The 26302-nt window shown below is 38.2% G+C and overlaps 1 protein-coding gene across 3 annotated transcripts in view; it reads right to left on the bottom strand.

The window, feature by feature from the left end:
* BLNK (B cell linker) overlaps positions 1 to 25832 on the bottom strand; it is a 107648-nt gene extending 81816 nt beyond the window's left edge. For 2 of the 3 annotated variants that reach the window (XM_030029769.2, XM_030029770.2), the window contains exons 1-2: positions 21547 to 21702; positions 16382 to 16444 (exon numbers count right to left, since the gene is read on the bottom strand). In XM_030029769.2, coding sequence (XP_029885629.1) covers positions 16382 to 16444; positions 21547 to 21621 — 138 coding nt within the window. In that variant the 5' untranslated portion in view covers positions 21622 to 21702. Of the gene's footprint in view, positions 1 to 16381; positions 16445 to 21546; positions 21703 to 21996; positions 22074 to 25746 lie in introns of those variants that run through there. The other variant, XM_030029771.2, reaches the window with a different exon arrangement.
* Between the last annotated feature and the right edge of the window lie 470 nt (positions 25833 to 26302).

Raw genomic sequence — 26302 nt, 5'->3', positions numbered from 1 at the left:
CAGAGCAAATACTATAGCAGAAGTGGTCAGCAATCTTAAAACTGCAACAGCAGCCTTAAAAGCAAAACCTGTACGTAAGAGTATTCTTGAAATGTGAGAGTATTCTTGAAAGATTAAGAAGGATCATATGCATAATTGTAGGCACATTAAATTTCATCAAGGGAACTAGAAGTAGCTAATCTTAATGATAAGAATAAATACCCTTGCTGAATCAGAAGCCCAATGTGACTTTGTACAAGCCTGGCAGCTCCAAGTGCTCCAATGGCTGGCCACCTTCTGTTTGGAAATAAATCACATCATAAGCTCCTTGCACATTTACATTGAAGTAACAATTTTATATGTCCACCCAGAAATGTGCTGAGCTACATAACTTTGAATGTACCCCCTGGATAGTGGGATAGATTTGCTGTACCTTCATTGATACTGGTTTATATTCTTGAGGTAGTGCTTCAGTTCCACTGTTTAGCTTCATTTTAATAATCACAATGGTTTAGCTTCATTTTAATAATCATAATGGTTATAGCTATCTGGTATAGATACTCTTTAATTCATACAGTCACGAAAATGTTGTGTATGTGTATCTGTAGGCATCTTGAAAATGAGCAGTTGATTTTCTTTAATCGTGTTATCTCAGCCACAGTAAGCAACATCACTAATAGTGGGTAATCACAGAGTCCGTCAGCAAGATCATGACTCCTGCATTTCAATGGCTGAAATAACTTTGTGAAAAGATAGACTTTAAGGTGCTGGCAGGTCATTGCAAGTAGGAGAAGGAATACCATACGCAGTTGTGGTAATTTAGGTAAGCAGCAGTATTGTCAAGATTCAATACAATGAAGATCCTTTACTGTAAAGTATATGCGCCAGATCTAAACTTGTAAGAACTCAGCCTTCATGACTGTTTTGTGTTGTAGAGACCAGCTGCCAATACTGCATGCAGCATGTGGCACTGGCTCAAACAGAAGAAGCCATTTCTGCCACTGGAGAAAGGCACATGTAGTTGTTTATGTCAGTAGATGTCTTCATTCAAAGCATGAACCTCATCTGTGTTGGGTCACAGCATGGTGAGTGTGGATGAGGACTTCTAAGATGGGGTGGAAGACATGTATAGCATGGAGTGGTGACCTCTCTTCTGCTCTGTGATGCTGTGCAGAGTGCTGCTTAGTGGTTTATGGCCAGGGCAGCCCCAAATCATGAGAGCCACCTCCTGAAGGGGCAGAGCCAGACTAGTACAGTATTAATCAGTGCTTACCAGTGACACAAAGAGCTTTAGAAATTTTCTTGGTAAGTACTTGGCTACAAAGAGGTTAAGGATATTTGATTTAAACATCTACTTTATTTTTCCCAATTTGGAAATTTGACAGACAGCCTGTAAATATAACACTCCCTCCCCCGCACCCCAACATCCCCTGCCTTTCTGGGATGCCATTAGATTTGTTAGTGTGCTTAAATGGTTTAATTAAAATCTTTTCTGGTCCATTGCAATCAAAAATATCTTCTGTCAGTGCAACATGTCTGATGCTAATGATGCTTCTGGGTGATAGATTGTTGTGGAGACAGCTATGAAGGTAGAGAAACTTAATTTTAGAAGTTTGATTTCCTTTTACTTTAGCTATCATGAGCTGAACAGATAATGCCAGTTAGAAAGAAGCAAAGGAAAAGGTGCTTTGAAAGTTTCTCATCTCCTTTGTTCTTATATGGAAATTTAACAATATAATGACCCATTTATCAAGTGATGTATACCTATCTAGTACATGTTAAACTATTAGTTGAATTTCAGTAGGAAAAAGGAGATCGAGTTTAGGATAGAGGACTCACTAGGTTAAATAAAATTGCTGGTGTTTGTGTGCATATATGTTTCTCTGCAGAATACCAGTACGTAAACGATACAGTATTTGTTTTTTCTACTTCTGTATTGGTGCTTGGTCTTTATACACAAACATTTATTTATTTGGATTTCATGCTGGATCTGAATACTTATTCAAGGTCCTGGGGCAGCCAGTGTGTACCTCATTCCCTTCCCTCTCAGCACTATGAGTCTTCAAAAATGTAAATATTAGTCTTTTCTCTTTGATGCTTGATGTTAGCCAATATCTACATCTGAAGTTCTCAAAGCTTCTAAGTATTCAGACTGTATAATCCTGCTGTTAGAATGTTCTGCGTTGATTTTATAGCATTAGGTGCTGTTCAGGAATGGATCTGAAACAGACTTCCTTTTGGCTCTTTCTTGACGTGACCCGAGTTACTTGCGAACAAGGCAATTAAAAAGTGGGTTATAAAAATGGTGCCAAATGTCATTGAAATTACTGTTCCACTATGTATAAGCATACATGAATCTCTTTTAGAAAAAAACCGTTTCTACCAATTTTTTAAATTTAAATTACAGTAGTTAGCAAGTGTGGTTCTTGCAGTGATGAAATAGTAGGATATATATTTAAAATATCTAAAAAGAAATATCTTTGTTTCAAGGCTTTACAAGTCAATGACCCAACATGTTGTTGACAACCAAGATTAAATGCTTACAAGAAATGCCAAATTTCCACTGAGATACAGACACTGTTTCGTTTCCTGGCAGTTCATGAAACATTAACATTTGAATTTCAGTTTGGTACCATCTGACTGTTTTGGAGCAGTATATGTTTAAATCTATTAGCGAGCTTGTGCAGAGTTTAGAGTGGGAGGAGAAAGGAAAAGCAGCATGTGTTTTTTTTGAGAAAAGTTGAGCTTTGAAAGCTACTGAAAGTTTTGGAATGTTAGAAGACAAGCCAGCTGAGAAACATTAATGGGCAAAGAGCAAGAGAAGAGGTCAAAACTCTACATGCAAATGTCCTTTCACATCCTAGTAATTTCTGAAGATTCACATGGCTTCAAAAATAAGCTAATTCCAGGGATACAATACACATATTTGCAACCAGTTCTAATATTAGTCTGTCATTATAATGGTATCTGAAAGCCAGTGATAATTATACTAGCACAAGAGAGACTAATACATTAATTTTATTGGTCTCCCAACCCCAGGTGCCTTGTGTGTGGTAGTAGTTTCTTTTTAGGAAAAACTCACTGTTTGTTGGCTTCTTTTTCTCTCCGTTTCTCACCCTCCAACCATTGACTAATTCTGAAATTTAACTTACAGTGAATATTTCCATTTTTGCTTACATGCCATTTAAAATGCTTTAATCAAGGTTTTAAACCAATTTACAGTGCAGAGTGACTGCCATGTACTATGGTCTACATGCAGAAGCAAACTAGAAATTGAATTAACATTGAGCACTAATATAAAAATCTTATGCTGCTCTCTGAATGATTTGATGGATTTGTGGAAGTCAAGAGGCAAAAATGGACAATGACCATATCTTATATAACAGCCGTCCTTATGACTGGGCACATATGCTTGCAAAACAGGAAAAGAACCACATAAATAGAAAAACATTTGAACTTCGATATGAGTCAATTAATTAAATGTCAAATGTTGACAAATTTTGCATATATATTAGAAGTTAATCCACCACTGTGTTAAAAGGTTTGTAATGGGTTCCATATCAATGTGAATCAAGTCCTTTTTTTAAGTGACCACAGGCAAAATAAAATAACTATTGGATGAAACCAGTCAATTTTGATTACTTAAGTTTCCTTCATATTTCAATAAATGTTGTAAGTACTATTTTTCAGCATGGCTTTCCGCTTTCACCGTAGTGACTAAAGCTACTAGCAATGATCATATCACTTCAATTAAAGGATACAACTACTTGTAGCTATTTCTGGTGCAATTAAAATGTAAAAATGTAAAAAACCATCTCCTTAATAAATAAAGATGGCCACATAATGGGTGTTGTTGCTAAATCTGTATTTTATTTTCACTTACTTTTCTCAATATTGGAGGGGAGGGAAGAACAGGTTTTAAACTTCAGACATGCTGACTTAGAAAACAAAATCCATTTAGAAATTTCTCCTTATAAATTAATGATATAACGCATAATGGTGTGCACCTCCTACATAAACCTAAACAAAAGTATTGTATTTCTACTCCAGAAAAATAAAGCATTAAGTAATAAAAGTCCATTTTCTTTTCCTTTAGTAGTCTCTAACTCTACTGCTTTTTACATGTGACTGTAATTACCCAACCATGTAGTATACCTGCATAGTATGACCAGATGCCTTCTATTTGTTTTTCCTCGTTTTCTTGTATTGCATCACGTGCCAAGTAAAAGACCCTGGCATTTCCCATTCTAACATGTTTGTAAAATGAATACTGCTTCCCACTGTTATCTGTATGTGAGAGAGTGAATCTGCAGCTCATTCAGATGTGTATGTGAGCACACACGTTCAGGTGATGGATGTTGGGATAGTCGTTGACCTTCTGACTGATGGCCATGCTTATGTGGAGTGTCTGTGGGTCTGGGTACCATTTAGCATGACAAAAGTGGTTCTATTTGGCTTTAGCTGATTAAAATTAATATCCAAGATTTCATGAATATGAGTTACTTCAAACTGAAACTCAACAAAGGCAAAATCATATTCAAGAAATTCTTGGCCTTGGAACCATATTTCATGTTACATTGTGGAAATCCAGCTATTGTCTGCAAATGTCAGATTATACCCATTTTAGCTGTGCTGCCCATATGGATATTTCTCCCATTTGGAATCAATGTGGTGGTTTGTGTTATGATGAAAAACATAGGAAAACATAAAACAAAAAAAATCTCCTATGACCTGGTTGTTGAGTTCCTCAGTTTCTTATGTTCCTGAATTTATTCATGAGCACAGTCACAAAAATCCTTGAAGACCCAACAGAAAATGCAGTGCTGCACTGTAAAGTTCAAGAATACTTAATTGGACAGGGAAAAGGAAGAAACGATAACACCATAAATAATGCATGGTACAGTTCTAAAAAAGACTGAAATTTACTTGGTAGAGGACTTTCTGTTGGGAAAGCGTATATGCTATGACCAAATATAACTCTGGGCTTTTGGGACGATACCCTCATTCTTACAGATTTTATTTGCTTTTCTTCCTATAGCCTCTTTAAAATTCAGTGCTGTGTTTGTACAGATGCATTTCAGATACTCTGTGAACCAGCTGAATCAAAAGCATTCAGGTTAAGTTTTTCAGGTAGGTTGATTTGTTCCAGTGAAGAGTCTCTTTCACTTATAACATGATGCTGGCACATATAGACACTTCTTTAATCTGCTTTTTATATACTACAGGACCCAGACAATCTAATGCACAAATGACGTGTTGCATTTCCCCCTTCACAGGAAACTAGGGATTCAGGGCAAATGTCAACATTTTCCTTGGGTAGTTCTGAGCAAGTGAAATAGGTTGTCAGCTATAAATATCAAATATACAGTTGTAATCTAGTGTCTGTATATTTTTTTTTAACAGAAAAATTGCACAACCTGTATAGTTATTTGTTTCTATCTTATCCCACATTCAGATAGTTACGCACCCTGCCTACTGGTATTATGCTGATCAGATGTTGCTTTAGTATACTGGGACTTTTAAGTAAGTTTAATAGAAAATCAAGTTTTTACTCTATCAGGGTCATACCATGACAAATCAACCCCAGGCATTTGTAAGGTTTTAATAGTTTGCAATCTTACACTTTTCAAGGACTATGTTGCAATGGATGCAGACAACACCTTTTAAAAATGTAGATTGCGTTCAAGTAGCAAGGGGCAAAATAGTTAAATGGTTAAGTGAAAAAGCCCAGCTACACAGGAACAGTGGAGGAAATGGAAAAGCACAGAAACAAAAGACAAGCATTCTACAGCAGATCTCAAGAGTATTAATTAACAATTTAAAATATCTTTCATAAGAATTTTGTGCCTATTTGTTTACTAATGCAAACTCAAATAGTGCAGGTAATAGTACCTACAGGAAACCAAGTACCCTACAAGTAGAAACCGTGCTTCTGCATTTGCCACACCAACATGAATTTTGGATAGATTTTACCCTTCGGTATTCCAGAGGCCTAAAATACATGAGATGATTGAAATTCTTATTCCTCTAAGCACTGGTTTTGTGGGACCTTTGGGAATTCTAATTTCTTTCCAGCACGCCTCTTTCTGAGCACCAGTGTGTGATGTGGTTTTCCAGCAATGTAACCCAAACTTCAAGCCAGATTCCCTAATGCTAAGTCTGTGCTTATGCACAGAATTGGCACTGGGAAAACTCACTAATGAAAGATCTCTGCAATTGCATTTGTATGTTGTTTTTTTTTTTTAATGTGGGCAAATTCCATGATTTTTTTAGGTATGGAAAGATTGATAAATATTTAATAGTGTCCTCTGAGCCCTTCTAGGAATGGCTGCAAGCTTTCATTGCTTTTAACAGCATGTTGATAACTGACAGGTTGTGCAAGCCGTCTGCTGATTTTAAATTAAAGACAATATTACATTGAAATTTAGCAGTCACTACATTTGCAGCAATCTATAGGTTTGCTGTTCCTGTTTTGTTTGCTCACCCCCCCCCCCCCCGCCTCCCCCAGCATTATGCTTATTCTGAGCAGATGGCATCATGTAAAAGAAAACAAGATGGCTTCATTTTACTAAGGGAAACCCCTTGACACTTGGTAACTTGGTCTTTATCTGCCTCTGTGTTTCTTGTTTCTATAAATTTGCATTGCAGACTTCATGGATTTTCATTTTAGCTGTGTTAAGCCTTTTAATAAAGCCATAACAGCTCAGTCAGCATTAGCAAAATGTGCTCAGGTTATTGTAGGTTATATCAAGCTCTTAGGCTACAAGCATGTCTACCTGAAAAATTTACCAGCGGAACCATCCTGGCATAATCATCTGCATGTAACACCCCTGTGGATGTCTTGTTGGGAATAACAGTGTACTTTTTTGCTTTAGTTTATGTCAGTTTACATTTAGTAGCAGTATCGTGACAGGTTTAGAAGTTGTTTCCACAAAAGTGTACTTCTTTCTCCACTCTTTTGGGAAATTAAAGTTGCTTTAATTTATTTATTTTTTTAATTATTATTTCTAGCCATCTTTCAATTCTGCAGTCAGGACTCCAATTAGTTCTGCTTTGATTCATCAGGAATAGCAGCTCAAAATGTATCTTCCTGGAAATGTAGCTCATTTTCACACTAGCATCACCCACTGGCCCGAGTAGCATGTTAATATTTGGGGCTTTTCCAGGTTCCCTCTGTCTGGAATAGAAACTTATGCTAAAGCCAGCTATATTATTTAATGCAATCCTGTATTCTCATAGAAAATTTATGAAGTACTTACTTCCTGAACCCAGTGGAAATAAACAACTTAAAACTTCAGACTCTTCCTGGCCTGTTCCCGAGGAGCCCTTTCTCCCTGCTATACTGTCTGGTTCTCACAGGATTTCCTTGTTTTCAGTAGAATTGTATGTATTCACCTTTCCAAACCAACAGAGCCCTAAGAGTTGTCCCTTTCTTAGAAAAACTCCTTTACAACATTGATTTTTAACCTTGTTCATGCTTTCTCATGAGAATCAATAATATTCAGCTGGTTTTAGTCTTTGCTGCAGAAAGAAGTATTTTCCCAGAAACCTTCAGAAATATTTTTCAGGCTAAGAGCACTATGGTCCCCCTCATCAACAAGACAGTTGAATCGGTGTGAGTGGATTATCCCGGGGAACTCCTGGTTTAATTAGGCTGAGATTGCATCTACTTTGAATTTATTGTCAACTTCTTTTCAGTTTCATGATGTTAAGTAATGACAGAGTTATGAGTTTGGTCTGGTCAGTGTGGTCCAGACATGTATGACTTATTGTTTTCACTGCTGTATTTCTGTTACATGATTTCTAGATTTCCAGTATTTCTTCTACTCTTAAAAAAAGATACTACTCAGGGTAACTCTATGGCCATTATAAATTGATGTTGTAAGAGTAAATTTTCTTATAAATTAAAATTTCTAATAATAAAAAAGATTCCTGAGAAAGAAATTGGACCCCAAAATGAACATAAATTCTTTCAGTTTCCCTCATTATATTAAGGGTGTATGTGAGATGTCATATAGGTGTGACACCAGCAAAATCAAATGGGCTTAGGCTTTCCCTTCCTGTGGACACACTGTTACCTCCTGATTAATTTTCAGCTTTGCTTTCATGTCTCTTGTACCTGCAATTTTTAATGTAACACACCCTTTCACAGAACCAGCATAGGCTCTGTTGGTAAAATGGGTTGTACACATAACTGCTGTGGATGTACAGTAGGAGCAAAAGAGATTTTTTTTCTTGTTGAATTCTCTAATCTTTCAGTCATTTTGGGTTCATAGAAAACAGTATTTACAGAAGGAAATGCTATTTGCAGATTGATTAGTGTTCCCACCTGTTAGTTCAGGTCTTTCTCTTTCTTCTGTGAAAACAGTCTTTTAATTTTTAAAAGCCAAGTGCTCCTGTAAAGCTTGCATTCCTGAGCTTCATTTTCTGCCAGAACGATAGAGTGCCCATCTTATAAATGTGGCCTTGTCTAATTCTGTATCTCTGGGAAATTCCCACTGATTGTTCCAGTTTAGTTCTTCGTTAGAAAATCATGAAGTATAACTTCCTCAAATGCTTCCACAAGCCCCAGACAGCTAATGCTGTCGAACTGCTGCGTGTCTTGAGTGACATTCAGACAAACATAGACAAAACTGCCTGTAATTTTCTAGTTTGGTAGCTTTGCATTGCTGGAGCTGCAGCTATCACTATGTCATGACAAATTTGGTCCACTCACATATGCACATATATTTGTAAGTAATTTTAATAAGAAAAGTATGTGTTGGGAGAAGGTAAAACCTGCTCTCTGCTTGAGATATTTTGCTGACTTCCTGTGGGACTTGCTCACTGCAACTTATAATTACATCATTAAATAATCTTTATGTAACTTACAATATGCCTTTGCCTACTGATGAATTTTCTGTCTGTTTTTTGTAAGATCAGTCTTGATAAACAATAATAAACTGAACTTGGCACTTTAGTATCAGTTTCCCATATTCACCTGCCTCTTCAAGGATAAAATAAAGAGTGGAGAATTAGGACTTTATAGCCTTGTATTGGGAACAGCTAATATGAAAGCAGGAGGACTAAACTGTGACATTTTAGGGACTCTGGAAGATTTCTGAAATGGTTAGCAGCTGGTATTTAACAATGGGAGAGTGATTATAGTTCCTGGCTAGATTTTTAAAAATGACTAATGATTTTAGGCATTAGTGTTGTGAAGTTGCAACTTGCACACATTGTAAAAGCTCCTGATTTTTGAGGAAGGAAAGAGTACAAAAGCACCCAAAATGAAGAATCTTCAAATCACAAATTGTCTCTAAAGACAATTTCCTAAAATTATTTCAGAGGGGGTGTGTTTATATAACTAGGATATTTGAAGAAAGCAGAAACAGGAGGAAGTTCACAATTGGAAGGCCTGAGACTGTGTGGAGTTTTTCTATTTTTCAGCTCAGTGCTTAAAAGATCAATGTTGGAAACTATGACACAATGGCTTAAAAATTTCCACAACTTCTCACATTCTTTTTCATGTTCCTTGAATTTGAAAGGTCCACAAATCTTGAAGGATATTTTTAATAACATTTAAAATTATCAGTAAACTTTAAGAACAAAGAATTCTTCATCAAAAGATATTCCTTTAATCCATATTTAATGTAATTATGACTAATTTGACATTTAGAATTTGATTGGATTGTTGTGTGCCAGAGCTTAAAGACTGGAAAGCAGACAAGCACTTCCCATCATTCACAGCTACTGCATAAAACAAACAAATTTATGTTCACATCATTTCTGGCAGCAGCATTTGAAATACAAACAGAAATGTTCTTCTGTCTCAGAAAAAAATAAGGGGCTACTCCTGCAATGAATACTTTTGCACTGGCTCAGCATTTCATACTACAGGATTACATTCCTAGATCATGGTGTTAGACAGTTTTATTAAATGGCTTTTGAGATATTTGAAAATACTTAGCAGGAAGATAATTCAAAATGATTGCATACAAATTCAGTTTCTAAGCTAACGTTCATGGGAATCTGGTGATAATAATGTTTGACTTTGTATCTTAGCCTAATATTTTCTTTTAAGTGTTTTCTTTACTAATATTAATATATTTTGAAATTAATAGTTAAAAAACCTTTGTTCTTATGTGTCAGATAATGATGCATAACTTCATGGTGCCCTAGATTTCTGAAATTATATCTGCATTCAGTAACCTATCTTCATATTTATCTTCTGGGTTTTTTTTTTTTGAAGAATAAGGATAAATATGCAAATTTTGCTTTTACTTTACAGATGCCTTATGCTTTGCTGAGGATACATGAATATGTGGTGCCCTTGTACCTTACTACTTAATTGAAGATGGTTGATAAGCAGCAGATGCGCTAAGCTGTAAAATATCTCCCTTTTAGCCCTGGTCCCTTTAAGGTCACTCTTTGATTCTAGTTACTTTATATGTTTAACAACATTTGCCTCCTTTCTATGGTATGTTCTTATCGTTTCCTCTTTTTGAAATGACTGTAAGTACCTGTGATTCTGCTTTTAGAAACAGTTTCCTATTTGTTTAGAAACTGTGAGAAACAGAACCAAACCCCTCCCTACTTGACAGCCGATGATGTTCAGGGTGACCTAGGAAGCTGTTGCTAACTGTCCTTTCGCTGGCAGCCCCCCTGCATCACTCTGCAAGAACTGCTAAGGGGCAAAGATTGCACTTATCTGCTCTTTGTTACATTTTCTGCCCTCCGTTTTAATCCTTTGCATCTATCTCCTCTGAGGAGAAACTATTTTCAGTTTCCACCTGCCCTGAGAAACTTTCATTTTAAACAGCTTTATTTTAACAGTGTTTTCAAAGTCTGTAAAGCGCTTGCTATAGGGATAGATGCCAAGATTGCTTGTCTTTGCACAAAAGAGTTCAAGCTCTTAATGTGCCTGGCTCCTACCACTATCAAGGCTCTTCATCAAGAAAGTGAGCCCAGAGCCTGTAGAAATACCTGGAAATGAAGGTGTTTCTGAAAAAATACCTTTCATATCTGAGCCAGCTCTGCTGCCTCTGACGGGGAAACTCTACAGCTGAGAAGGATGGAAATAAGGAAAGCCCATAGGACTGCAAATCAATGAGAAATGTCAGCAGGAGAAATTTCCTTTCATGAACAATAGGACCTAACTGAGGAGAAAAGGGAAGGAGGACCCTGGCCAAAAGCCAAGCAGAAGCAAAGCATTAGGTGTTGGACGGCACCTAAGGCAAGGATGTGTAAAGGGGAGTGGGCAAAGAGGGGCTCAGTCCCTGCAAAGTGTATTGGGGAAAGGAGAGGGTCTCTGTGTCAGATGGGAGATAAATGTGAATAGGAGAAAGGAATGTCAGAGGAATAGAAACTGTGCAAAAAGGCAATTAAATTAATGCAGTTACATGGCCTAATCATCTTTTGCAGCTGAAAATACGGATTTTTGTAACATCACTTTTCCGTGGTGAACAATTGTTGGTTTTTTTCATGGGGACCTTGTGTGCTTGCCAAAGGCAGGACAAACAATGCCTCCGTCACTTCTACTCACACAAAACACTTGGATACCCCAAAATGTTAGTACTGAGGTTTTGTGTGACTGTAAAAAAGCTTTTTTTATGGCTTTCTGAGATAAACAGTATACTATTAAAGCCTGACTATGGAATTGTGGCATTTAGCTTTCAACGGCCAGCCTGAGAGTGTGACTCAACAGTCAGTGTACCTGCAACTTGCACTATGTTTTTCTGGACTTCACCCATTGTGCAAGCTTTCGATGCTTGCTTGATACCTGGGGAAAACACTGCAAGAGTTTTTTGGCCCTTTCCCAGAGGCAATAGGTTATAAGACATGCTTAGCAAGATTCTTTCTTCTGCTCTTTAAGTTTCTAACTTCTGTTGTTTAATTTTATTATTTCTGTTGTTTATATAGGACTTAGAAAACTTTTTTTTTTCTTCTGGAAACTCAAGGTATTCATGGTCCAAATTTTATTTGTAAAACTAAGTATACAGGGATGGATGTCAGATCCAACTGAACAGAACCTTTTGCTGGTTAGTTCTTTCCTAACAGATATCCAAGCAGCAAAAACCAATTTTAATCTGTCCTTCCACCTATTCCCCTACCCCATGTTGCTAAAATACCATTTGCAATATTGGGAAACTCTCTCTTAGCTGAAACTGGGGAAGTGATTTTGGTCTTGTGGGACTCTGCAGTATTCGCATCGCAACAGAGGAGCTCTAGGTGTGGTGTGTTCGGTTGTCGTGGTCACTGGAGAAAGGAGATGTGGTTCCTGTCCTTTCCTGTCTGCTGCTTCTGCATTGCAGGGATGGGAAGGAGTACCCAAGTGAGACGATAGCTGCTTTTTCTCAGTAGCAGTGCTGACATAAATGGATGTCAAAGTACAGCCTCGGTGAGTTGAACCTGGCAAGCTTTGGCAGTGTTTTGCACTGGCAGGGAGGCATGAATCTCCCACAGGAAGAACAGGTTTCATTCTCTAAACATTGCTCAAAAAAACCCCACTTGTGTATTGCTGGAGAAAATGGGACTGGTTTTCTCCAAGGCACTCATATTCCAGCCATGCGATTGAAAACACATTTTGAAATAGCAAGAAAGAGGAGAAATATGCAAAAGTTGTTACAATTAATGTCTGACCATTTTACCATGTTTGAGATTTCTTTTAGTAAATTTCTATATACAAATCCAATAAGAAAGTCTACCTTTTTTCAGTTCTGAAGTTAAAGTAAAAATTCACTGGTTTTTATATCTTTTTCAACCTGTCACTGGGAATTCAAAACAGAATTTAAAAAAACATCAAACAAGCAACCTACTCTTAGAGGGAACTGAAAAGCAGAGTACAGTGTAGCAAGTTCAGACATTAAAAAGCACGGGAGAATATAATATGCTCTGTGCAACGCAGCTGTGGCTAAATGCTGATTTGCACATTAGGACTAGATTAGCATCGTTCAGATGTGACCTGCATATTGAATAACTATCACAAGTATAGTACTATTGATAAAAAATGAAACTGCACGGTACGCTTCAGATCTAATATACCACCCTTTTGTGTTTTCAGATTCTACAGAAGTGTAAAGGAAGAGCTATTACTTCTAAATTTTTATAAAATGCATGTAATTTTGTTTCCTATAAAAGATCAGTTTGATACTCAGTATGTTTATAAAACAGAATATAATATTGCTATAAAAGTGATTGTCTTTTAGCCACTCAAAGACAAGAAATAATCAAAGAAACCACCATATAAATGTTGATTACTCTGTTTCTATTCTGAAACCAGTCAAGATTGATTTAAGGTGGTGTGGCCAATTTACCACTGATTATGTGGCTACAGTGCCTGCGTGACTCAACTTTTAACATTTTGAACTTCAAAAAGACCTTAGTATTGATAAATCCAGCTGATTCACTTTCAAATAAAATGTAATTTGCATTTGACATGAAGAATGTGTTGTGCAGGAAGGCCCCTGAAGAAGTTTTGTGTTAGTTAAGTGGTGAGCTTTAGGATAATTCCTTTCTGCAGCATTTCCCCAACTTTTGACAACATTCTTTCTTTGCACAAATTAAAAAGGCGAGTGTCCTCGCTGAAACCAACAGGAAGCAGAGGCACATCTGGTGTGTTGGTGGTTATGTCCTGTGATAACATGCAGCACGCTGGCTGCATGCATTGCTTTCCAGGAAATGTACCTGCCAGCGAGGCCCACCAGCGGGCCAGCACGCTGCCCACCCCGTTGCCTTTCTGAGTTTTGGCATATCTCACTAATACAAAAAGCCTGTGCTGCATATGCTTAAGGTGTCAGTGCCATGGCAGAAGCTTGGGGGAGGCCTGAGGAGTTTTATGGGGAGAAGGGCTTGCCTGAGAACTGCGAAGGGCTGCAGGTAGGGATCGAGTTGGCTCTGCTCGGGCTGTCCTCTCAGCCCTCGCAGGCACTCTTACCTGCTTTCTGCAGCAACACCCATGGATGGAAGACAGTTTTTCAGAGCGTGCAGAGGTAACAGAAAATTGTGCCTCTCCAAATGCGTGCTGGGGGAAAGTTCACTAAATTTGCACGGTAGACACAGCAGAGAGTTGCTTTCTTCTTTATCTGCCAGACTAGAAGGAATTTTCTGTCCCATGATACCTAACAGATCTCATAGCAAAACCAGATCCGTATCTAAATATCCATCTAACATCGGGTAGGCACATAGAAACGCTGCACATTTATCAAGAGATCTACATATGTGCATAGTGTCTCTATGCACACATGTATAATGGCAATCTTGTATTTGCTTTTTAAAAATTACTAGTATGTGAAAGTAAACCTGCCACTACTATTTAGTAGATGGCATCAGGCTTGTTCAAGTGTTTTCTGTTTTATGGGGTTTGTTTGGGTTTGTTTTTTGTTCTCTGCTGTCTAGTGACAGATGGACAGCTTTTCTGTATTGACTTTTAGCTCAATGTCTAAAGGTGATATTGAACTTCTGCTAAGACTTTGCAGAGTGTAGTGAAGTAAACCGTATGCCCCTTATAACTGAATGATAAACTGAGGCACAAAACCTAAGGTTCTTGCCAAAGGTAATAATCAGACACAATAAGAGTATCAGGATTTTGGAATTTTGGATTTCCAGACAGCTCTACACAAACCAGTAGATCCAGTTAGGGAATCACGCTTTAAGTGGTGTAGACAGAAACTCAGGTTTTCAGAGTGGAAGTGTGTACCTTAGCTATCTGGTTACTCCATCATACATTGTTAAGGTGGAACTACTAAGGGCGTGCTTTCTAAATCAGACACCTTGTAACAGAGAAGGAACTTTTCATTCCTGGAATAGTAAAAATTTCCTATATAGTAGGCTAGGAGCTTGGAATAAAAAAGTGGGCTATTGATTTAATTACTTACAAGTTAATATACATACTAGCTTGTACATAGGAGGACAGCATCTTGTAGTTACTCAAATATTGCTGTTAATGATAGCAAAATACAGGTTCTTGAATTGTTATTTTTTTACTATTGTCATAATTAATTCTGTTTCAAGCATACCTTATTACAGATTTATCACATTGACAATGCTGCTGAACAATTCAATTAAAGAACACATGAAAGCTGTAGGAAGGTTACTACCGGTGTGCGAGACCTGTCTCGTTTTCTCTACAATGCCATCAAAAATGGATGTTGCTCATTGTATCACACATATACTGCCATGTTTTCTGCAGTGCAAAATAATCTTTAAAGATGTGTTAAAGAGAATACATAGAACATACTAGCAAATGCTTTCATTTTTAATCATACTGCTTTTATATTGCAGACCATCACCAAAGATCATCCATTGTTCCTCTTGCTTTTTTCACTTGTGTTTTGATTAGGTTACCACTAATGTCTGAAAATATTTCCCCTGGCCTTTTCCACTGCTACTGTACAGCTTTACTTGCAGCAGGCACAAGAAGCCAACACATTCACACTTAGCTTTAACTTCACTCCTTCTCATCCAGCAGTCGAGATTACAGTACCTTTAGGGATTCAATGTATACTGCATGGATGGGACAGGAATCAGTCTCTATTTGACAGCTTTGTTAGCCCTATTATGCTAGCATGAATTGTTAGTAAAACCCACTTTCATTCTGTGGCTGTGCAGTTTTGAACATGCATGCACCTAAGTAGCTGTGGTCTAATGAATCACTTTGCAGGATTGAAGCCCTTGTTAACACAAACTGCAGATACAACTCCTGATGCATCCAGGAAACAGTTTTGTTGAGCAATGAAGTGCCAAGCAAACATAATTTCTCTGCAGTGCCTAAATACATTATAACAATTATTTTACCTTTAAAATAGATCTTTAAGGTCTTTTACTTCAATAGCCACACAAATGGAATAAATGGTAGAGGAATCGCCCCAGTTCAAGGAGTTATTCTATTCCTCTCTTCTAATTAGTTGCAATCAATTAACCACACTCTTATGCAAAAAATTCTACAGAGGTCAACAAAGGAAGTTACCGGATTTTTTTCAGACAGTGTTTATGGTATCTGTAAACTTTTATTGTAAAATTCATGTAGAATTCTGTACTAGTAAATGTTCTTAATCATGCAAGTTTTATGAAAAATCTTTTACATGAACAATGGCTTTAAAATATCTATTTTCTTAAAAAAAACCCCAAACCTCTCTAAGTCATATTTCATGAGACATTCCCTGCCAAGTGTTGTATGTTAATGGCTGATTCTACATATCTGCACTTTCTCTGGAGGGGGAGAAGGGCTGGCTGGGATTTCTATTGTGCAGCAGAGTTCCTCGAGTCAGAGATGTAAATCAACCCACTAAAATGGGACATCAGAGCAATCGATGAAGGGTGTACAACAAAGAACAATGTCAGATTATTTCCTGGCACTGTAAGGAATACAAGCCTTATGCTGAAATATGCTTGAATGATAGTTCTGATGAAATAATTTGCTTACCAAGAAATGAGATCCATTCATGCCCAGTTTTTCTACAACCACAGCAGATTCAGGCATGCCAAACTGAGGTGAGAAAAAATAGAATTATTACAATAGTATGAAACTTGACATTTGTAAACAAACTAATTAATATTTCCATGCTTAAATACTTGGAGTTGTGGAAATCTTTATACTATTTGACATATATAATTAGAAAAAGAATATTGGACAGAATAACTATAATGCTTAGAAATAGGTAGTGACTTCCACATAAGAGATAAGACACAGTATCACCTCTTTCTTAGGAAGAAAGATTACAGGGCATAAGGGCTGATAAAATTGTGAATGGAGTAGACAAGATGAAATTATGAAGCAGCAAATATAAGATACATGGAACAAGGAGCCCAACAGAAATACACTGTGGAACTTTAATTGCTATGGGGTAAGAGGAAGCCAGCGTTAGAAACAGGTTAAAAGGTAGCTTGAGAAAAAAGTCCATCAGTAGCCGTGCAGTCACCTCAGGAAATGGCTGTATCACTGACTGCTGGAAAATGAAGGCTATCTAAGAGAAAGGTCTGTTGTTACGTGCCTGTTTACCAACCTCTGTATGCACTGGCTGCTGCTTGGCTTCAGCAGTAGATGTTTGGGCTAAGTGTGTCTTGCAGTTCCTATGATAGAGGGCCATTGCTGTAGAGAATTCAAGTTCAGAAACAGGATTTCTTTTCTGTAACATGGTTGCGGTGGTGGTGTTTTTTAAGAAAGTTGGTGTTGATTATAAATTAAAATGAAACAGGAATGTCCAGAAGTAGTATCGCTTTATTACAGAAACTAAATAGTAATTTGCGAAAAAAGTGGACACATTGGATTGTCTTTATTAAAAAGTAGTAAGAAATGGAGCATGGCTGAAGATGTCCTAAAAAATCTCACTGTGTCTTAGATGGTTTAGCTTGGCTTTTCAAAGAAATTACAGTTATGCATGGAAAGTGGGAAAAAATTTAGAAATCTTTTATTTAAGAATGTACCACTCTTGAAATGAGTTTTAGTATTTGTAATGCATAACTGTAAATTTCCTTAGCAGTAATGACCAACTCAGACACTAACAGAGAAATATTAGTGAAAATAAATTATTCTCATAGAAATATTTATGTGGCTTTTCTAATATAATTCTTTATTTCTAGAATACTTAAAACTGATCACGCTTAAAAACATTCAAAGTGTATTTTATCTACTTTTCTGATATGCAAATTTCATATTCAGACATATATTCAGACAGTTTGTTTGGCCTATAACCCAATATGCTTGAGTCTATAAATTGTTCTTTTATACTATGATTGGGAGAGTGCTGCTTGTTTGCAGTGTAGAATAGATCACAATTCAAATGAGACAGTTGGCGTGGGTGTTGGACCAATGGTTGGTTGTGGGATGTGTTAATTTGCCATCAGTTGCACTGATGATGGAGAGGTAAAGAATCAAGGTAATGTACACTTTCTCCTCTTGGCTTTTGCCCATCTATTTCTAGTTATTGGGTCTGTCTCCAGTTACTGGCTCTGATGAGCTGCTTTTGTGCTTCGCCTTATGCTGTTAATCAAGTATGTAACTTTTGTGTAAGGGAAAATTTGATCTTTTTACCTGGTTATCTTGCTAGACAAGCAGATGTCTCATTACTTATTGGGTCTGGGTGAGATGGAGTTAATTGTCCCCATAGCAGCCCTCATAGTGCTGTGCTCTGCATTGGTACCTAGAAAGGTGTTGATAACACACCAGTGTTTTGGCTACTGCTGAGCAGTGCTTGCACAGCATCAAGGCTGTCTCTCCAACATTTTTGCCCCCCCCCCCCCCCCCCCCCCCCCCCCCCCCCCCCCCCCCCCCCCCAGTGGCAGGCTGGGGCTGGGCAAGATCTTGGGAGGGGACATAACCAGGACAGCTGACCTAAACTAACCAAACAGATATTCCATACCATATGATGTCAGCTTAGATATAAAAGCTAAGTAAAGGGAGACGGAAGGGGGGCATTTTTGTCTTCCGGAGCAACCACTACACGTACTGAAGCCCTGCTTCCCAGGAAGTGGCCAGACATCGCCTGCTAATGGGAAGTAGAGAATAACATCATTTGTTTTTCTTTGCTTTCGCGCGCGACCTTTGCTTTCACTTTATTAAACTGTCCTTATCTTGACCCACGAGCCTTTTGTTATATTTTCTCCCCCTGTCCAACTGAGGAGGGGGAGTGATGGAGTGGCTTTGGTGGGCACTTGGCACCCAGCCAGGGTCAACCCACCACACTGGTGTTTAGTGATAACCATGGAAGCTTTCATTTTCTTACAAGTACATTAACTTCATAGCACTAAGATCAGTACCGAGGAGAGGGACTAGACTCCAAGGCAAATGGAGACCAAGCAGATAAACTCTGAATGCGACATGGAATATCTCAGTGTTGTTGCAATTATAGCGTAGGTGCAAGATAACAGGGAAGTACATGCACATGTCTAACAGGTTTCCATTTTCATCTTCACTTATTTATGAGGAAAAAAGCAAAATCAGTAGGGTTAATTATTTTTTAGTAGTGAAGTTATTGATTTTATACAAAATTACTTTCATGAGGCTGGAAACACTTTGCAGAATGGCTAGTTAATAACTTCTGTTACACACAAAAATCTATTTTGGAAACATCATTAAGACTGTTAGCATTAAGGAAATGCTAAAATTGCACAGTACATATGTACATACGCCTTGTATGTATATATTATGCACCAACCTCAGTGTACCTCTTCTAGAAGACCCAGCCTTAGTCACAGCACATAAAAGCTGATGTGACATTCCTGAAGTGCTGTTAGATATATTGCATTCTGTTCAGTGCTCAGCAGTCTTTTTATTGTCAGAGTGCTTCAGAAACATTAATTAACTGCTTTTTCTAAGACCACCCTGTGAGATGAAAACTCTATTAGTGAGGGGAATTGAGGTGCATGAGAAATAAAACTCGTACGGTATCCAGTGGTTTTGGATGCCTAACTACAGCTATTTAGGATCTGAGAGATATACATGTATGTTTGCATATTCAATGTTTTGGCATTTTTACCTTGTGATCAGAGCTGCCACTGTGATTGCAACTCTCACCTCTTGACACTTCTGCGAATCAGAGCCTGGAATTTCAAGTCAAGCACTCAGGAAATGTCATGTTTTTTTCTGGGCAACTTGCATGGGTTCAGGTAAAAATGCTGAGCTGGGGCAGTGACAGAATCTGATATTTTGTGGCAGAAATAAATCAACATTACCATGAATTCATTCTCTCTTTTTCAGCAAGCCCCGGCCTTGTGCACCTTACAATTTCTGTAACGGCCCAGAGGAGTGCACAAACATACTGGTTTCTCTGCATTGAAAGAGGCAGGGTTTTGTGAATGGAAAAGGTAGTACATGAAGAAGCAATTACAGACTATCATGATGTGTATGTAAAAGGGGGAAAATTCAGGTAATCCCAGTTCTGGCACATTTGAGTGCTTGTTTCTGCAACCTTATCAGCATTATTTTAGGGTTCATGCATATGTATGCCCAGTCTCAGGGGGGAGATCCAGCACAGCCCCAGCACATTGGCTGCCTGTGGAAGTGATGGTAGTATCTGGACCGCTGGTAGCAGGAGCTGAGCCGCTCTGTACATGGTGGCCACAGGCAAATGGCTGCTACTCCCCAGTGCTAGTCTTTGATACGCAGAATGGCCAAGCACTTAATGTTGGTTATACTGTAGTAATTAGATCACTTAGCTGCTTTAATCAGTGATGCGAGTGTAAGCATAGGCATTAACAGCTTTTTATAAAGTTGGAAGACTCTCTCCTAACAAGTACAAAGCCAGTACTTGCAGTGTGCCTGCTGAAATTTCCCTGGAAGCCTCTGAGTTGTTGAACAATTGTTATTAATTTTCTGTCTTGTATTTTGCTGTAGAATTGCAGGGTACTTTAAAATCATTATATCTTCTATTAATTAGTCTGATTTCCTTTAAGCTTGAAAGGCTTTGAGCTAATTAGTCCTCTGAGTAGCTGTTCACTGTAATAAGTTCACATAATAATGATACATTATCATTATGGTATGAGTTAATACCATGGCACAGGTTAGCTTTCTCAGTGTGGGGACAAAGGTCCACCTGTGATACATCTGCATTGTAAAACTGTTTGTGTGTTGGTTTTTTTTAAAATTGTAGATGAATGAGCATATGTATTTATGCACAAGGCAAAATGGGAAAATAATAATGCAAAATGAACATTTTAAACTTTGGCCTACTTTTTACATGGCTACAAATGAAACTCTTGTAGAAACACTTCATAACACTGTATTATTTTCCTTGAAAAAGATTGTATGCTCCTTCAATTGAAAAGGACGAGAAACCTTAATGACAATAAATTCTCACTGTTGGTGTAAAGCAGGTACTGGAAAAGATTGGTGCTTCTACAGTTAGAAGTAGAATGAACACAAGACAGAAAAATCCTATATGTAAAATTATATAGAGAAACTTGCATTAAAAAAACCCAAAAGGAATGTAAAATGAGACTATATATCAAAATGCAGTGAATGGACTTCATTGTGTAAGCAAGCTACAGGTAGAAGTCTAAAACCTGGGTCATGGTATTCAGTAAGTTACAAGGAAAAATCTGATAGCAAGAAAAGGATATATAATGGAGGATTTATTTTATATGTCTTGGAGGAGATTATTCAAGTAGTGAAAGGATGTCTGAAGACAAGCTTGGAATATTTTGTACAACTGAGGTTATTTTACATATACTAGAAAGGACATTGCAGAACTAGGAAATGTACAAGCAGACAAAGGAATAATTAAAAAAAAAATAAATTCAAGTATGTTAAACTTAAGCAACATCTAGTGACTACTGGGGGTATATATGCATTGAGAAGAAAAGATGAACAGTAGATTCTTATGGACAAGCTGTAAATTTTAAAGTGATATTCAAATATAAAATTTAGACCCACTTTCAGTGAAATGGTTATTTCTTCCCAGCAGGAAATAAATTGGGGCATGAAATACCTTTTCTATTATAAGAAATATCCCTGTGAGCAAACATTTTCAGTACTTTTGAATATCTGTGCTAGATAGGATAAGATACCTGTTTTTCAAAGATAAATCCAGTACGTTTCTGCTAGCTGAATACAGACTGGACTGTCCAAAGTGTTACATATACATTCAGTACCTGTCTTAGGAGATCTGCAACTTGAAAAGCTGTCCAGTTCTCAAATTCTTCTTGAGATGGTAGTTTTGTAGCCATGTTGCTATCCAGTGAGAAAGACTTGATCTATATGAGTAACACTGAACTGTTGCTTCACTGTTCTTTACTGAGCTGCTGTAGAAATCCTAGGAGGAAGTCCTTTTTGCAACTTTTTTCCTGTTTGCTCACTTAAAGTGAACGCCTGTGAAGGGGCGTACCAATATTCTTCTATGAGTGACCCTTTCCAGTATAAGGAAACTGTAAGTTGTTATATCAACATATGCAAATATCTGCCATTACTGAAATCAGTTAAACAAGTTCTGCTGAAAATCAGTGTATAAAATATTTCTGAGTCACCAGCATTAGAGGTTTAAATATGCAAACTATTTTCATATCTATTACAAAAATAATTGGTGATAGTTGTTTCTGGCCTACCTTGAACTCCCTGATCCAGTTGCTTGGATCTGCCTTCAGATTACATTTGACTTGCTTGTGGGTTTTGGCATATTGTGCTGTGGTGTTTAGACAGAAAAAAAAAAAAGAGCTCAGTTGCAGAAATTTTACTTCCATATTGTCACATTGTATAATCTCATTGTTTATGTCAAGTCTGGGCATCATACTTACGGGCTTAAATAAATCACTCAATTAAAGTGATGTGTGATCTAAAGTTTTGGTTTTTTGGGGGTGTGTGTGTTTGTTGTTTGGGTTCTTTTTCCCCTGTCATTATTACTGCTAAAGAACAAATTGTCAATAAATTCACTCCAGTGCTGTGTTATCTTTTCAAAAGGTAGGGCTAACATAAAATGCTTGTACTGAGTCAGACCATAAGCTCATCCAGTCCAGCATCTTCTTTTCTGACTGTGGTCACAAGTGAGCTACCTAGGAAACTGTATAAAATAGGGCAAGTATGTAAGACTTCCCTAGTATTCTCCCAGTCTCCACCCATTCTGAACTCAGGGATTTACTGATCTGGGTGTGGTTTCTACATATGCTGCATATATATCACATACGTTACACCAATGATTCCCAAATTTGGAGCCATGACTGTTATCCTTTAAGGAGGGACATGTGCAATGGACTGGGCGGGCACAGCCAGGTACCACTCCTGGGCTGCAGGAGAAGGAAGACAGATGTTTTTAGTGGGTGCTGGGGCTCAGATGGAGTCGAGAGGGAGCAGAGCTGAAGGAGGCTCAGGATGGGCACTTCTGTCCCTTCGCACCCCTGTCCCTGTCCAGCCATCTCCTCTGAGCTGCATCCCTGCCCCACTCACAGCCCTTCTCTGCCTCTTCACCTCTAACACAGAATATGCTTCCAGTTTGAGAGGAGTGGCATATGCAATTCTTAAATTGGAGAAGGGGGCAGGGTGCATATTCTAAACTGGAGCAAGGGGGAAATGTCTGAGAGCCATTGCTTTACAGAATGGGCAATAAAATTGCAAAGATGCAGCTGCAGCTGCTGAAACAAACCCAGATTACTTTGCTCAGCAGTTCTGAGTCACCACAGCAGGACAAATATGAAAGCTTCCATAAAAGGCCGGAGACCAAGGAATGTTATATTCTGCTTTCCAATTACTCTTCCTGTTTTATTTCCCAGTGCAAAATGGATCTGGGGCACATGTTCAAAGATTAAAATTAATTTCAGCTAGGCTGAAATATCTCATCTGCTATCCTTCAAATTTTCCTGCGTGTATTTTTGCTGTTAGTGACTGACAGGTCAGTTGTTGCTAGTGAATACTCTTAACTCTTGGCTCTCTTGTGAATTTGCAGAACATTGAGTCTGGCAAAACTCAACTCCTGGAATTTCAGAAGTGCAGAATTGAGATAGAAGCCCTTGCAACTTATACTTGGCTTCCTCAGAATAATCTCCAAGTGCCTGACTGGCACACTATAAGCAAAATTATGTTGAGTTTCATAGTGTTTCCTAGTGTTTAATGTTTCATAGTGTTGGCTGTGAGTTGTTCAAAGGGAGACAACATTTCCCTGGATGACGGGAGGGAGCAGTACTCTCTTCCACTGTGTGCAGGACCAGAAGAGGGAGGTGCATATGTTCCTCCAGAAATTTTGGTTGCCTAGCTGCAGGAGTGATTGTGTCAGTAGTAGGGTCTTCATGTATGGTGGAGATGGGAAGCAGCTGGGTAGGAGGTATGTGTGAGTTACAGGTTTAATGATTGCTTAGGGGAAACAACAAAATAACAGATGGCATCAGGTGTGAAACATGAATAAAGAAGTGAAGCGCAGCAATGCTGTTATTTCTGCGGTACAGGCTGAGTTTGGTTATTGAGTAGGTGTAAGCAGTTCTAGCTCAGAACATCTCAAAGGCAGATTAAAAATAGTGGTTTAAGGATTCTGCAGTTCAGTGCGTGCTGCCAGCAGTGCCTGCTCTTCTTCCTACGATTGCCGTTAGACCACTAGCATTTTCAGAAATACTGGTGTGCAAGGAGCTGCTCTTTGCTGCCTGCTGCCCTCCGCTGTTACGTTCCTACACTGCCTGGCAGTCTGCAGCGTGAGCTGAAGCCGTACCCTGCCAGCTCACCCACCTTGCTGTGCCCAGGCCTCCGTCTTCTCCCACCTGGCTGCTCTCTGATTGCTCTCCCCCAGCACTGTCTGGCTAATTCTCCTATTATTGCCTGTGTTGACATTGCCTTAATTTGTGCTCTGGGTTTTCAGAAGAGTACTCTCAAGAGGCCAATGTTTATGCAGTTCACCTCTCTCCACTGCGTGAGACAGAGATCTATTTGGGAAGGTCGTGTTCAGTCTTGCGTTCCCAGAGGGGCTGTAGCAGAGGTGGTTGAACCACAGGGACTGTAGCTTGCAAGAAATATTTTGCCATTTGTGTTTTAGTTGGATTAGAAATGATGACAACAATAAAAAAAATTAAAAACCAGGGATGCGTGGAAGCTCATCTGGGATCCTGCAGCTAGTCTCTTGATGCTGATACTGATACTGGCTTGATCAATGCCACAGTTTTCTTTCCTCAGGTGTGCGCAACAGAAATGGAGAATATTATCATGCACTTCCACTTGCTTTCCACTACCCTCAGAGGGATTATTTCAAGAATTGCTGGCTAGGAGGACCCCAGATTTGGTTACCAATTCTACTTAGTACCCTCATACTTCTAGTTACTCTATGCAGTGTATCACCTTTCATGACAATCCAAGTGAATATGTGCACTTGAACACACACTGGCTGTATGGGCTACGGTGGGGGGATCCTTGAGCAGAATATCGAGGCTTCCAGAGTCCACCAGATAAAGACAGGCCACAGATGCTGTTTCTTTCCAAATGTCCAGGTGCCTACACATAACTTTCAAGCAGATTGTAGACACTTGAATGAGAACCAGCACTAGCCCTGGGCAGGTCATGCTCACTAGCTACTGAATATTCCCTGGAGCTTCTTGATCTGGCATGGACACTGGCAGACTTAAAAATGTGTTTGGGTACATGTGCAGAGTGTAATCTGTTATTTTAAACTTGTATCTAACTGGAGACATTAATGCTTTTCATTCATACTGTTTAAAATTTCACTTCTCAAAAAAAGGCAGAAATCTGATTCTGTATATTAAGAAATTTAATTTTTCTGGAGCCCTTAGCAAAAATGACATCTAGTACTTGAGAACTACCAAATTTCAGAGGAATCTTAATTAATGTGTGCATTTTGTACACCAGGTAATTTGACTTCTAAACAAATTCATTCTCATACATAACTTGTAAATAAAGCAGAGTTAACACATCGTTACAGTATATATTTGAATGTATTTTTTTCCTACAGTCCGAACAGTGTAAGCCACATAAAAGGCACGTTTCTACAGGCTACAACTCCTTGGAGTTTCATAAAGTAAGTTCTCAATTTGTGGTTTCATAGAAATCGTTAATAAGCAGTATAAAAACTGGTTCCTAGATCATATCACTCGCAGTTCTTACTAAATACAAGTATACATTTTCATGAACATAAGCACTAAATGTGTTAAACTTATTTCAAAACTTTCAAAGTCAAGTTCTGCTTTGCAAAAACTCGTAGCAGCTGCAAGCAACTTATTTTACTGGATGTAACACTGGAATACTGCTCTTGGGAAAATATAATTGAGGAAAATAACTCAATGAAGTATTACTGTACATAAAATATGAACCATTGTCACTGGGGTTTTTTGCCCATTTTGTACAAAAATAATAAAAGGAACATGACTTACCATATACTCATTTTTCTTCTCTCAGGAACACATATTGGAGCTGATTCCAAAGAAGTTAAAGGAGCAGTTTCTCATGTCTGGTCTTGCTCCTTAAACTGTCCCACATGTATTTTGTTGTTGTTAGTGTGATTGACAGGCTTGGCATTCATGGTGGGTGGGAGAAAAACATTCTTAAAGTAAAAAGCTAGAATAACCTCATAGTCTGAACAAGTCTACAGAGAATGTTGGAAAATGAAGGCTTACTTACAGCTATCTGCCTACACGTTTGATAAAATTTTGCTGATTGGTTTTGTCTTTTTTTTTTCATGTAACAGGAAATAAAAATAACAGAATCAACAGAAATCATAGGGTCTGGAAGGGACCTCAGGAGATCTAGGCAGGGCTTCAGCAAAGAGGCATGATCAAATACAACTAGAGCAAATTGGCTGAGTCTTGGAAATCAGTTTGGTAACCCTTTTTTCTAACTGTGGGTCCTTGGGGAAGCATCAGGTTCACCACGTCCTTGGGTGGCACAGCGGGAGGAAGAACTCTAATAAATTCTGTGCTATACTGCGGA

The sequence above is a fragment of the Aquila chrysaetos genome, chromosome 11 (genome assembly GCF_900496995.4).
Source record: "Aquila chrysaetos chrysaetos chromosome 11, bAquChr1.4, whole genome shotgun sequence".
NCBI classification, from domain to species: Eukaryota; Metazoa; Chordata; class Aves; order Accipitriformes; family Accipitridae; genus Aquila; species Aquila chrysaetos.
This window is presented reverse-complemented; position numbering and strand designations above follow the sequence as displayed.